General features: G+C 38.0%; 1 protein-coding gene across 1 annotated transcript in view; it reads right to left on the bottom strand.

The window, feature by feature from the left end:
- INTU (inturned planar cell polarity protein) overlaps window positions 1-14,294 on the bottom strand; it is a 104,540-nt gene that overhangs the window by 10,194 nt on the left and 80,052 nt on the right. Inside the window, exons 10-13 of the mRNA XM_053577691.1 lie at window positions 7,269-7,331; window positions 5,536-5,757; window positions 4,433-4,894; window positions 2,395-2,492 (exon numbers count right to left, since the gene is read on the bottom strand). Of these exons, the coding sequence (XP_053433666.1) occupies window positions 2,395-2,492; window positions 4,433-4,894; window positions 5,536-5,757; window positions 7,269-7,331 (845 nt within the window). The remainder of the gene's footprint in view (window positions 1-2,394; window positions 2,493-4,432; window positions 4,895-5,535; window positions 5,758-7,268; window positions 7,332-14,294) is intronic.

Here is a 14,294-nt window from a genome sequence, read left to right as displayed (position 1 = left end):
CTCAGTGTATATTCACTGAAAGTTAAAAAATCACCAAATAAGCAATTACTCGTTAGGAAGACAAAAGACTTTTATAAAAAAGCAGATAAAGTCAGATTTGTTCATCAGAAAGGTTACCTCTGAAGTAAAGAATGGCTTCAGGGTAGTATGGGAGATGGGAATCTGTTGCAATAAAACCAGGTGAGAGAAAAAAGAGAACCCTGAACTAGTAGGCTAATATCAACAGGGGCTGAACAGATTCATGACAACTGGAATGCAGAAATGGGGACTTGGTTACTGAATGAAATGTTTTGTGTATGTTATTTTTAAGATTTTATAGTTTGACTTTACAAAAATGTAAATATAAATTAGAACAATATGTTTATCCTGCTTTACATGTTTTTAAAATAAACTATATATGAAAAAACCTTTTCATGTCAATAATGAGAATAAACACATAAATCTTTAACATCTTTTAAAACAGGAGAACCTATGAGATACACCACATGTCAATTTATGTTTGAACCACTGAACTAGAAAAAAGAGTTTCCGGCGCCTGTGGCTCAGTCGGTAAGGCACCGGCCCCATATACCGAGGGTGGCGGGTTCAAACCCTGCCCCGCCCAAACTGCAACCAAAAAAAAAAAAAAAAATAGCCGGGCGTTGTGGCGGGCGCCTGTAGTCCCAGCTACTCGGGAGGCTGAGGCAAGAGAATCGCTTAAGCCCAGGAGTTGGAGGTTGCTGTGAGCTGTGTGAGGCCACGGCACTCTACCGAGGGCAGTAAAGTGAGACTCTGTCTCTACAAAAAAAAAAAGAGTTTCCTTTTATTAGAAATAATGCCAATAACACATACACTTTAAAAATCTGATATGGAGGGCAGCGCCTATGGCTCAACGGAGTATGCCGCCAGCCCCATATGCCAGAGGTGGCGGGTTCAAACCCAGCCCCGGCCAAAAACTGCAAAAAAAAAATCTGATATGGAGGTAATAAAATGTTAGAACAATAGTTTTTATTAAGTGGAAGGCTAGGGTTTTATGAAAGATACTTAGGGTTCCATAAAGTTTGGTTCCAATTTATTTGTTTAAAAGCTATTTTTAACTATTAAAAATTAAACATTCATATTTGGAGGCATTAAATACCAAATTCTAACATATTATATTTTCAATATTTTACATGGACAAGTTTATTTTGTTTTTGCCCCAGTTTCTGAAAAAAAGAGTTCCCTCACAACTCTGGGACATATATATTTGAACTTGTAAAATGTTTTAAGGATCAAGAAGGTGGTAGCTCTGTACTCCTCTGTGTGTGTGTGTGTGTGTGTGTGTGTGTGAGAGAGAGAGAGAGAGAGAGAGAGAAAATTCTATTTGTACATGTCTAGTCATTCAAATAAAATATGCAATTGAATTTATTACACTGGTGGATCCCACACATGACATCATAAATACCAGGTAAGGCTCAGGCAGACCCGCCTGTCAACACATACGTTAAGAAGTGAATACACAACACTTCTTACAATAATTGTTGTAATAATTACAGACAATTTAAGTTGGCAAACATTCTCTTATCATTTGGTTCCTTTCACTTCAGAATTCTTTACTCAATGTAAATTTTGAGGCTTTACCTGTTTCCTAAAGTGGGTATTACAGGACCTGTTCCCTGGGACTCAAACTATGACAGGGAGATATGCAGAGATGAAGTTTATTAGGGAGCACTCTTCGGATAAACAGCTGTAGCGGTAGTGTGACTGAAGCAAGATTAAGATGAGGGAGAAGCTGAACTGCACTGAGGTTGCAATAGGGGTTCAGTGGATACTACTGAGAATGGCCTTTCAGAGTCATCTTGAATTTAGGCAAGGGGCCAAGCCTTTGTACTCACTTATCTATTAGTCATTAGAAGTGAGTTACTCCCAGAGAGGAGTGTAACCTTAGCTAAGTCAACAAACTACCAGGTCAGTTACAGCCAGGGCAGGGTCTTAGCTGTGTGGCAAGGCATTAACACCCATCACTCCCAAAGTGCTAGGAATGAGAACCCTGGGCTAAGGGATAACCGGGCAGCATACCATTGCATCCACCAGAGTCTAAAAATAGTAACAACTAAAATTTTAATTAAAATTTCTAAATTTTATCATTTAAAATTACATTAGACATTCAAAAGGGAGGTTTGCGGAAGAGAGATGTTTCACATTTCAAATATTACTGTGTGCTTTTATCTCTTACTATACTAATATAGTCATTTTCCTAAATGTGTTATGAAATATTACAGGAATACCATAGGTATTACTGTTATTATGTAAAATATATCATAATTTAATTTGTTGAATAAAATCTATATACATTCTGAAAGTGTGTTTTCTCATTGTAAAACTTCCTCCAAGAAAGAGTTTAATTGAAAAGAATATTATAAAGAAATTTCTCACTTCATTGTGCTATGTATTTCCAGTTCTTTTTCTGGAAGGTCCTTTTTCAAGTTTCCCAAATGAAATGGATTTGGAAAAGTAGACTTCTTTTTAGTGACCTGTAAAATACAGTTAAGTGGATCAATTTGCAACTAAGAATGGAATCAAACAGCAAAAATAATTTAAAAACTAAAAATTCTTCTAAGAACTATTTACTATTTTGCAATGATTCTTTTAAACATTTTTAAGGCTAACTTGTATTTCTTGGCTTATCTCTTGCTAACAGGGATCCCAGAGCCATTTCATGAAAGGGCATGATGGTTTTCCCTAAAAACCACTCCCCAGAGCCATTTGGAGACTTCACCAAGTATACATGTATGTGTACTTGTCTCCCTCTCTGACTCTGCATTCCTTAAAGTCATGGGCCATGTCTTACCCATCTCTGTATCTTTTTTGTAGTAGGTGTTTAAACAACATTTGTTTATTGAATGGCTAAATCTTAAAGGTTAACTCAATTTCTCCTGGGAGTTGTTCATGGCTTTGTAATTCTTAAATCTGTCCAAATCCTCTTAGACCATATTTCCTACCAATTTCACTGACTGGGATAATCTGAGTACTTCCTAACTACATTCCACCTAGGGCTCCAAGAACACACTATTGTTATAGTTATTTATGCCACGCCAATCCGAATCCTCTTAGACCATATTTCCTACCAATTTCACTGACTGGGATAATCTGAGTACTTCCTAACTACATTCCACCTAGGGCTCCAAGAACACACTATTGTTATAGTTATTTATGCCACGCCAATCCGAATCCTCTTAGACCATATTTCCTACCAATTTCACTGACCGGGATAATCTGAGTACTTCCTAACTACATTCCACCTAGGGCTCCAAGAACACACTATTGCATATAGTTATTTATGCCACACCACTCAGAATCTCCTATTTTATTTGTGCCCCTTTTCAGATTCTTTCTTCTTCATGCCTTGTAAGCTATCACCTCCACCCACCAAAAGGACAAGTTTCAGAAATGTTTTGAAAGACAGGAGCATTACTAGAATAAGCACAAAACCTCCCAGAGCAATCACTTTGATAATCATTTGGACATTTTATGGTATTTTCAAGGAAAACAATTAAGAAAAATTATAAATAATCTAAAAAATGAACATCCTCTTTGCTTTATAGGTACATTTTGAGTATTTGAATATGGACACTGCAGATTTAAAAAACAAAAAAACCTCATCTATAAAAAATAGAACACACATACACACTCTTAGGTTCTGATTCTCTCTATGTTTCTGCCAAACATTTTATTGGCTATTTAGTCAGATCAGGCCCCCAAAGGCCCCACAGCTAAGATGTTCTCTATTATCATTGTAAATAGAGAAGGGAGAGATGAACCTGGAAAGTAATATTAAAGAGTTTCCCTACCCAGGGCGGCGCCTGTGGCTCAGTCAGTAAGGCGCCGGCCCCATATACCGAGGGTGGTGGGTTCAAGCCCAGCCCCGGCCAAACTGCAACCAAAAAATAGCCGGGCGTTGTGGCGGGCGCCTGTAGTCCCAGCTACTCGGGAGGCTGAGGCAAGAGAATCGCTTAAGCCCAGGAGTTGGAGGTTGCTGTGAGCTGTGTGAGGCCACGGCACTCTACCGAGGGCCATAAAGTGAGACTCTGTCTCTACAAAAAAAAAAAAAAAAAAAAAGAGTTTCCCTACCCAGAAGTACTATTAAACAGATATCCTGGATGTCAAGGGGTTCCTGTCTTATTACTTGTACATTTCTTTTTCTTTTGGGTTCTAAATAATTGGTTTGCCAATAGTGACTGACACAACCACCTTTTGAAATAAGGAATAATATATTATTAAAAAATTCTGGGCAGTGCCTGTGGCTCAAGGAGTAGGGCACCAACCCCATATACCAGAGGTGGCAGGTTCAAACACAGCCCTGGTCAAAAACTGGAAAAAAAAAAATTCTCTTGTAATTATAAGGATTGGATAGCTTAGCTCCCAGAATATACACATTTGAATGAACACACACCTTAAGCAAGGCACCACTTACTTCTGAACCATCAGAGCTCTGAGATTCTCTTTGCTTCCGTACTGTATCAGGTGTGGTATGGAGGGTAAGGCCAATACTTTCTCCGCCTTCACAACCATTGTCAGATCCTCCAATGCTTCGGGAAGGACTGGGCTTACGTGTCCTTAAGGAATAGTCACCAAAAAGGGTTCTTCTGCATGTAGGGGAGGTTGCTACTTTAGAAGTACCTGGTAGCCTACTGAGAACAGGTGAAGTGGTCAAATTATCTATTTTTTCATGTGATCCAGCAAGGAACCAGTCAGCACAAGACAAACAGGGGTTTGGAGAAGATGCTAGCCTTTCATCTATGCGAGAAACTACTTTTTCCAGCTGATAAAGAGTTGTTTTGACCTGATCCACGTATATACAGTCTGGTCCAGGATTCCCAATAGCTTTGGATGCACAGCCTCCAGCTTCTAACAGTACACATAACATATAATGTCTCTGTAAGAAAAAAATTATTAATCTAGATTTAGTTACCATTAAATTATTTATATATATATATATATACATGTATAAATTTATGAATACTAAAGACATGGGAATGTGGGATAATTACATGATGATTATTAAAAATTCCTCCCTCCCCATTCCTTCTTGGTTATTATCAATGCTTATTAAACCTTTTAAACTGGAATTAATAAGCATTTTAATATACCGTCAACCACTTCTCTTGGCACACAAAATTCCCTAACCAAGATAGCTGTAAAAAAGCCTCGATTATTGGCAGTCCTTTCATTTACAATTACATCGCAGAAACATTCTGTTTCTGATTCTATATTCTTTTCACGTCTCCTTCTGTTTCTCAAAACAAGTCAGAGGATAAAACCACTATAGAAAGGTGAACAAAAGACCTTAAGAATCTGTTAAAATCTTTTCCTATTTATTAATATTTCTCCATGAGGATTAAATGGATGCAAAAGAAAAGCAGTAAAGGGGCATATAATATCTTCTTGAGTACTGGTATTAGACATACTCATAATTTTAAAAGAGAATATTTGTTTGTGTATTTAGACAGTCAACAGATGGCAAAAAAAAAAAAAAGAAAAAGAAAGGAAAATTCCAAGAAGCCACATTAAACTTACCAATCCAACAATTAACAAAAAATATCTGCCTTCAGGTTCCTGAAAGACTTCAGTGTCTGAGTCTGCAGAAGGTTGGAGGTGGTATTGAGGAAACACTTCTCGCCATATTATCAACTGACCGATTCTTTGTTTTGCTGCTAAAGGCATCAAGCAATAGTGGCGACAGTATACAGCAATATCAATGAGATCATCCTTAGGCAAATGGCTGCATATCAAATAACCCTTCAATTTAACCACAAAGAGCAAAGGGCAAAAGTCAACTAGCGGTATAAAGCAATAATCCCATAATATATTTCTAAGAGTTTTTTTTGAGACAGAGTCTCACTTTGTCACTCTCGGTAGAGTGCTGTGGCATCACAGCTCACTGCAGCCTCAAATTCTTGGGCTTAAGCGATTCTCTTGCCTCAGCCTCCCAAGTAGCTGGGACTAGGAGCACCAGCCACAACACCTGGATATTTTCTGTTGCAGTCGTTACTGTTGTTTAGCAGGCCCCGGCTGGGCTTGAACACGCCAGCTTTGGTGTATGTGGCTGGTGCAGTAACCACTGTGCTTTGGGTTTTATAAACCCTTCTTCCGTTGGCCTAAAATACTTTACTTTCAAATGGACAAATGAAGAAATAGCAAAAATAAATATTTTTTCCTAAAGTCAAACTAGAGATCAAATGATAACTTCAGGGACCCAAAAAGCAAACTTAAGCACAAAGCAAGACCACTTCTGTGTAGAATAGGTTGAGAGTTTGGCAAAATTAGAAAAGAACTAAATTCTGAGAAGGAAAAGTGGAGAAGCAGGGGTCAAGGTAGGAGAGACTGACTTTTCACTGTATACCCTTCTGGATTGTCTGATTCTTTGTTAGATGTGTTTTATATAGTGTTGAAAGATTTTATTTGAAAATAAAAATACTTGAATTTATTTTGTGTTTAATTTGCTTTACATGTAAGTCAACTAAATGTTAAAGATTTACTTTAAAGATGTACATTTATATCTGAAGATAGGTTAAAAAATAAACTATTGCAAAGGAAATCAAGAAAGTATTCCTCTTCTCTCTTACATACTTGGTTCTTTAAGTATTATTTTTACTTTCAACATCTGTAAATACTTTAAGAGTATAATAAGACCATAAATATTTCTTGTGTTTATACATATGTAGGTACAAGTCTTGTTTCAAGATCTTCATCTGGCTGGGCATTACAGCTCACGCCTATAATCCTAGCCGTCTGTGAGGCCAAGGTAGATGGATTGCTTAAGATCAAGAGTTTGAGAACAGGGGCGGCACCTGTGGCTCAAGGAGTAGGGCGCCAGTCCCACATGCCAGAGGTGGCAGGTTCAAACCTAGCCCTGGCCAAAAAAAAAAAAAAAGAGTTTGAGACCAGTCTGAGCAAAAGCGAGATACCATCTCTACTAAAACAAAAACAGGAAGATTAGCCAGGCACTGTGGAGGGCTGTAAGCAGTCTCAGCTGCTTTGGAGGCTGAGGCAGGAAGATTGCTTGAATCCAAGACTATGAGCTTGCTGTAAATTAGACTGACATCACAGCACTCTAGCCTGGGCAACAGAATGAAACTCTGTTTAAAAAAAGAAAGAAAGAAAGAAAAGATCTTAATCTAATGGTACCTACATTTAAATAAAAGAGAAGAGAGATGTATTTTTCAAATATACAAAAGTTTGAGAAAATTTACTTTAAGTCTGTTTATATCACAGTCATACATTTAGGAAGAGTTAAAGCTTTAACTTACCTTGTAAAATAAAGAAGACCCCACAATTGTATACAGTCGCCTCATGTCATAATAATCTTCAGACTGGGGGGAAAATTCACACTAGATTTATGTACTGTTTTTTTTTTTTTTGGCAATTAAAAAAAATCCCAGTTAAGCTATAATAGTTAAAATGGAAATGATACTCTTTAGTAACTAAACTTTTCACAGTACCTTCTTTAAAAATCAATATACCATAGTATTACGGTGAAATATACTATGTAATATGCTTGTATATTTATTTGACTGAGAACAACCTTATTTTTAATTATTATAAGACACCGTTGATTAGAGATATCTAAGAATAGAACACACAATTGTAGCAGCCCTTATAGCTTATGGCTGGGAGGAGTGAGAATAATAAGAAATACCTGTATAGCTCAAAAATGGAACACCTTGGTGGAAAGGGCATGGAGAGGGATCTGGCTCTCCTAACAAGCATGAGAGCTCGTGAGATAAAAGCAGTGGTGAATTGGCAGTCTCTACACCTGTGGTGTTGAGAGGCATGAGATCAGCCTTATATTAGACTGGAGGAGAAGGCAGTCAGGAGCATGCGCATTCTATCACGGACTCGCTTACTCTGACTCTATCTCCCCTCCTGCCTGCAGAACGCCAGCACGGTGTCTCTCTGCTGAAGATTACCAAGCTCTGCTAAAGTCTAAGATCTACCTTTCTAAGAAGACTGTTTTACTCTCTCTAAGACACTCTCTCTCTCTCTCCAGCTAAAGTAGATAGCCCTCAGGCACCTAAGAGAAACTGTACCAGAGCAAGGTAAATTAGCGGTCTGCATCCGGAACCTAGTTAAGCTGGGCCCCAGACCCGGCCAGTCCTGGGCCCTGACAAGTGGTGTCAGGAATGAGATGTGACACACAATTTTTTACTCCCTGAGGGATTTCTGAAAATAAATCTTTTAAGACAAAAAGCTTCCAATATACATCTTCAAACATAACCAACATTACCACATACCATTTTTGGAAGTGCAAGTTGGTATTGCCTATTTTCAGGCAACTGAATAGTACATAAAAAAAATTAAATGCTCATACTCTCATTGAGTAATTCCACTTCTAGATATCTACAGACATGCTCAATCAATATAATCAAGATTAAAAAAAATTCAATGGAATTATTTATAACATGGAAAAAGTAGAGATCATGAGAAGTTCAACAATGAAGGAAAGGTCAACTGAATTAATATATTATACCACAGAATCTCATACCAATGTTAAAAAACTATGATTGATCTATATAAGCAGGCATAAAAGTTTCTGTATTCAGCAAATACCCTGTTTCCCCGAAAATAAGACATCCTCCAAAAATAAGACCTACTTACAGGAAAGATAAGACATCCCCTGAAAATAAGACCTAGCGCATCTTTGGGAGCACAACTTAAAATAAGACACTGTCTTATTTTCGGGGAAACAGGGTACAAGCCGCAAAGCAAAATATACATTATAATCTGAAAAATGCCCTCCTCCAATTATATACATGTGTGCTGGTTTGTGTGTGAGAATATAACTGTAAGAGCAGGAGTGATAACTGTAAGAGCATCGTTTACACCTAGGGATGGAAGCAGGCCAGAGGGATGAGGGAGGATATTTCACTTTTAATAATCATGCTTGCATCTTTACCCTATATGTACGTATTACTATTATAATTTTTAAAAACCCAGTGAAACCTAAAAAAACCTAAAAACTAGAAATAATCAAAATATCTTTCAATTGGGGAATAAACAAATTGTGATATATCCACACAATGGAACACTACTCAGCAATTTTAAGGATTGAACTGATGATACACCATGAATGAATCTCGAATCCATTATGTTAACTGAAATAAGACAAAAAATTATCTACTGCATGAATAACTTCATATGACATCCTAGAAAACGTGAAATCATGCGGAAAGAAAACAGATCAGTGATTTGCCACAGACAAGGGACACAGAAGAATTTATTAAATGTAAATGATACCTTAACGATAATTTTAAGAAATGAAAAACAGAAGTTAGGATACAATATTAAATCTTAAATCTAATTTTATAAGAAGTTTAGAATAGGTGCTTATTTTCAGTTTATTTTATTAAGATAAAACTCACTGTGAACTGTTTTGAGTTTTGACAAATATATACAACTGTGTAAATGCCACCAAAATCAAAATGTAATACAGTTTCATCAAAACTTCTTTTTTAGGCTCTTCATTTCAGCCATACTGGATTTCTCTCCAGCCCTTGCCTATGCTTAGCTCCCTCCCACCATTGGGAGCCTTTGAACATGCTGTTTCCTCAGTCATGAAACCTTTCCTTATCCTTTGTCAACTGTGTGGCTCTTACTCAAATCTCAGTTCAAGAATCACCTCCCTTTGAGCTGGAACATATTCTTAGCAAAGTATCTCAAGAATGGAAGAAAAAGTATCCAATGTACTCGGTCTTACTATGAAACCAATTTACAGCTTTCTTATGAATGCTATAACCCAATTATAGCCCAAAAAGGGGAAAGGGGAGAGGGAGGGGAGGGGAGAGGGGAGGATGGGTGGAGGGAGAGTAATTGGTGGGACCACACCTACAGTGCATCTTACATGGGTACATGTGAAATTTACTAGGTGTAGAATACAAATGTCTTAACACAATAACTAAGAAAATGTGGTGAAGGCTATGTTGACCAGTTTGATGAAAACATTTCAAATTGTACATAAAACCAGCACATTGTACCCCATGATTGCATTAATGTACACAGCTATGATTTAATTAAAAAAAAAAATCACCTCCTTGAGGTGAGGTTGTAGCTGAGGGTGCATGGGGAGGTGGTGGTGTACAGAAGACAAGTGTGTGATTTGGCATGGTGGAGATCTGACTGGCTAGGCAAGCGACTGGGAGCAGGGGAGAATAGCCGCCCACCGCCCCCCCCACCTCCCCACAGAGGTCTAGGATGGGAAGATGACTTTCCATAGTTTTCAGTTTTGGGGGGAAGCTACACATTGAGTGAAGAGTTTGGAAGAGTGGGTGGACTTGAACAGTATACAATAGTCAGGTTTGAGTACCAAATGGAGAGGATTTACCATCAGTTTGGTGGCTGGTGGGACAGCCATACTAGGAAGGTCCAAGTTGCCAGGACTGCCATTGTGGGAAGATTGTGAGGTCATGAGGTGGGGCCTCTGAGCAGGGGCCTAAAGCATGACTGTCTTCCTTTTGCCTGCTAGGAACAAAACTCTACTCTTGGGACATGCTGAAGGGACTCAAACCCCACAGGAACTGCTGTCATGGGACATTGTGAGACCTGCCTCTGAAGGACTCTGGAGAGGTTTATGATCCCAACCCAGGTCTGAATGCTGAGGAAACAATCAGGTGATCACCAAAAGCAACTAAGTTAGGAACCAGGATTATGCTAGGGAACAGAGAGAGGTTGCTGGTTATGTTATCTGTTCCCTAAAAAAAAAAAAAAAAACACAGTGCCACCTGGTGTCCCAGCAATATACTGCAATACATATATATATATATATAATACATATATAACTGTTTCACTAGGGTCAAATAGAAACCAGCTGAAAACAAGACAGAACCACTTAGCTCCTTTAAACCAAACAGGGCCTCAGTTTCTCAGGCCACAGCACTGTACAGGTCCTCGACAAAAGACCAGGGCAGAAATCAAAGGGAGCAAAACAATCATGGGGCGGAATCAGCGGAAAAACTCTGGTAACATGAATAACCAGAATAGATCAACCCCCCCAAGGAAAGATACGGCAGATGTAATTGAAGATCCCATTCACAAACAACTGCCTGAGATGTCAGAAATCGAATTCAGAATTTGGATGGTAAACAAGATTAACAAAATGGAACTAGGAATCCGTGGAGAAATTCAAAAGCTGTCTCAAGAATTTAATGAATTTAAAGACAAAACCACCAAAGACTTAGACACACTGAAGCAAGAATTTGCAGCCCTCAAAGATATGAAAAATACAGTAGAATCCCTTAGCAACAGAATGGACCAAGCAGAAGAAAGGAACTCTGACATTGAAGATAAAGCCTTTGAACACTCCCAAACTCTCAAAGAGGAAGAGAAATGGAGAGCAAAAATGGATCACTCTCTCAGAGAGCTCTGGGATAACTTGAAGAAGGCAAATATCCGACTCATAGGAATTCCTGAAACAGGTGAAGTGGCCTCACTGGGCGCAGAGGCCCTTCTGCATGAAATTATGAAACAGAATTTTCCAGACATGCCCAGAGAACCTGAAATTCAGATAGCAGATAGCTTCAGAACCCCAGCACGACTCAACCCCAATAAGACATCCCCCAGGCATATCATAATTAACTTCACTAAAGTTAATATGAAGGAGAAAATTCTCAAAGCGGCCAGGTGAAAGAAAATTATTACCTTCAAAGGGAAGAACATTAGAATGACTGCAGATCTCTCTGCTGAAACTTTTCAAGCCAGAAGAGGGTGGTCATCAACGTTTAATCTCCTCAAGCAAAATAACTTTCAACCCCGGAACTTGTACCCAGCTAAATTGAGTTTCATTTGTGACGGAGAAATTAAATACTTTAATGACATTCATATGCTAAAGAAATTTGCCATAACCAAACCAGCTCTTCAGGATATTCTCCAACCTATCCTCCATAATAACCAACCCAATCTTCTACTACAAAAGTAAACTCACTCAGAAATTTCTGGTCAAACTCCAACTTCCACAATGGCAAAAGGATTAAAAATGCCCACGAGACTTTCAAAACACTCAATACCCAAAATTTCACCAAACTTATCAATTCTCTCCATTAATGTGAATGGCTTAAACTGCCCTCTAAAGAGACATAGGTTAGCTGACTGGATACAAAAACTCAGGCCAGACATTTGTTGCATACAAGAGTCACATCTTAACTAAAAAGACAAATACAGACTCAGGGTGAAAAGGATGGTCATCCATATTTCAGGCAAATGGTAACCAGAAAAAAGCAGGTGTTGCAATTTTATTTGCGGATACGATAGGCTTTAAACCAACAAAAGGAAGGACAAAAATGGTCACTTCCTATTTGTTAAGGGTAATACTCAATATGATGAGATTTCAATTATTAATATCTATGCACCCAACCAGAATGCACCTCAACTTATAAGAGAAACTCTAACAGACACGAGCAACTTGATTTCCTCCAACTCTATAATAGTGGGAGATTTTAACACTCCTTTGGCAGTGATGGATCGATCCTCCAACAAAAAGCTGAGTACAGAAATTCTAGATTTAAATCTAACCATCCAGCATTTAGATTTAGCAGACATCTACAGAACATTTCATCCCGACAAAACTGAGTACACACACTTCTCATCGGCCCACGGAACTTACTCCAAAATCGATCACATCTTAGGTCACAAGTCTAACCTCAGTAAATTTAAAGGAATAGAAATTATTCCATGCATCTTTTCGTACCATCATGGAATAAAACTTGAGATGAGTAACAACAGGAATCTGTATACTCATACAAAAACATGGAAGTTAAATAACCTTAAGCTGAATGATAGCTGGGTCAGAGATGAGATCAAGAAGGAAATTGCCAAATTTTTGGAACAAAACGACAATGAAGACACGAACTACCAGAACCTCTAGGACACTGCAAAGGCAGTTCTAAGAGGGAAATTTATAGCACTGCAAGCCTTCCTCAGGAGAATGGAAAGAGAGGAAGTAAGCAACTTAATGGGACATCTCAAGAGACTGGAAATGGAAGAACACTCCAACCCCAAATCCAGTAAAAGAAAAGAAATAACCAAAATCAGAGCAGAACTAAATGAAATTGAAAACAAAAGAATTATACAACAGATCAATAAATCAAAAAGCTGGTTTTCTGAAAAGGTCAACAAAATAGATAAACCTTTGGCCAACCTAATCAGGAAAAAAAGAGTAAAATCTCTAATCTCATCAATAAGAAAGAACAAAGACGAAATAACCACAGACTCATCAGAAATCCAAAAAATCCTTAATGAATATTACAAGAAACTTTACTCTCAGAAATATGAAAATCTGAAGGAAATTGACCGTTACTTGGAAGCACGTCACCTTCCAAGACTTAACCAAAATCAAGTGGAAATGTTGAACAGGCCCATATCAAGTTTGGAAGTAACATCAACCATACAAAATCTCCCCAAAAAGAAAAGCCTGGAACCAGATGGTTTTACGTCAGAATTCTACCAAACCTTTAAAGAGGAATTAGTACCTATATTACTCAACCTGCTCCAAAAGGTAGAAAAAGAAGGAAGACTACCCAACATGTTCTATGAAGCAAACGTCACCCTGATCCCCAAACCAGGAAAAGACCCAACAAGAAAAGAAAATTATAGACCAATATCACTAATGAATATAGATGCAAAAATATTCAACAAGATTCTAACAAACAGAATCCAGCAACATATCAAACAAATCATACATCATGACCAAGTTGGTTTTATCCCAGGGTCTCAAGGCTGGTTCAATATATGTAAATCTATAAATGTAATGCAGCACATAAACAAATTAAAAAACAAAGACCATATGATTCTCTCAATCGATGCAGAAAAAGATGTTTGATAACATCCAACATCCCTTCATGAACAGAACACTTAAGAAAATTGGTATAGAGGGGACATTTCTTAAACTGATAGAGGCCATCTACAGCAAACCCACAGCCAATATCATATTGAATGGAGTTAAATTGGAATCATTTCCACTCAGATCTGGAACCAGACAAGGCTGCCCATTGTCTCCATTGCTCTTTAACATTGTAATGGAAGTTTTAGCCACCGCAATTAGGGAAGAAAAGGTGATCAAGGGTATCCACATAGGGTCAGAAGAGATCAAACTTTCACCCTTCGCAGATGATATGATTGTATATCTCGAAAATACTAGGGACTCTACTACAAAACTCTTAGAGTGATCAAGGAATACAGCAGCGTCTCAGGTTACAAAATCAACATTCATAAATCGATAGCCTTTATATATACCAACAATAGTCAAGTTGAAAAAACAATTAAGGACTCTATCCCATTCACAGTAG

The sequence above is a fragment of the Nycticebus coucang genome, chromosome 1 (assembly GCF_027406575.1).
Source record: "Nycticebus coucang isolate mNycCou1 chromosome 1, mNycCou1.pri, whole genome shotgun sequence".
Classification (NCBI taxonomy): Eukaryota; Metazoa; Chordata; class Mammalia; order Primates; family Lorisidae; genus Nycticebus; species Nycticebus coucang.
The sequence above is the reverse complement of the archived record's forward strand: the minus strand, read 5'-3'. Positions and strand labels throughout refer to the sequence as shown.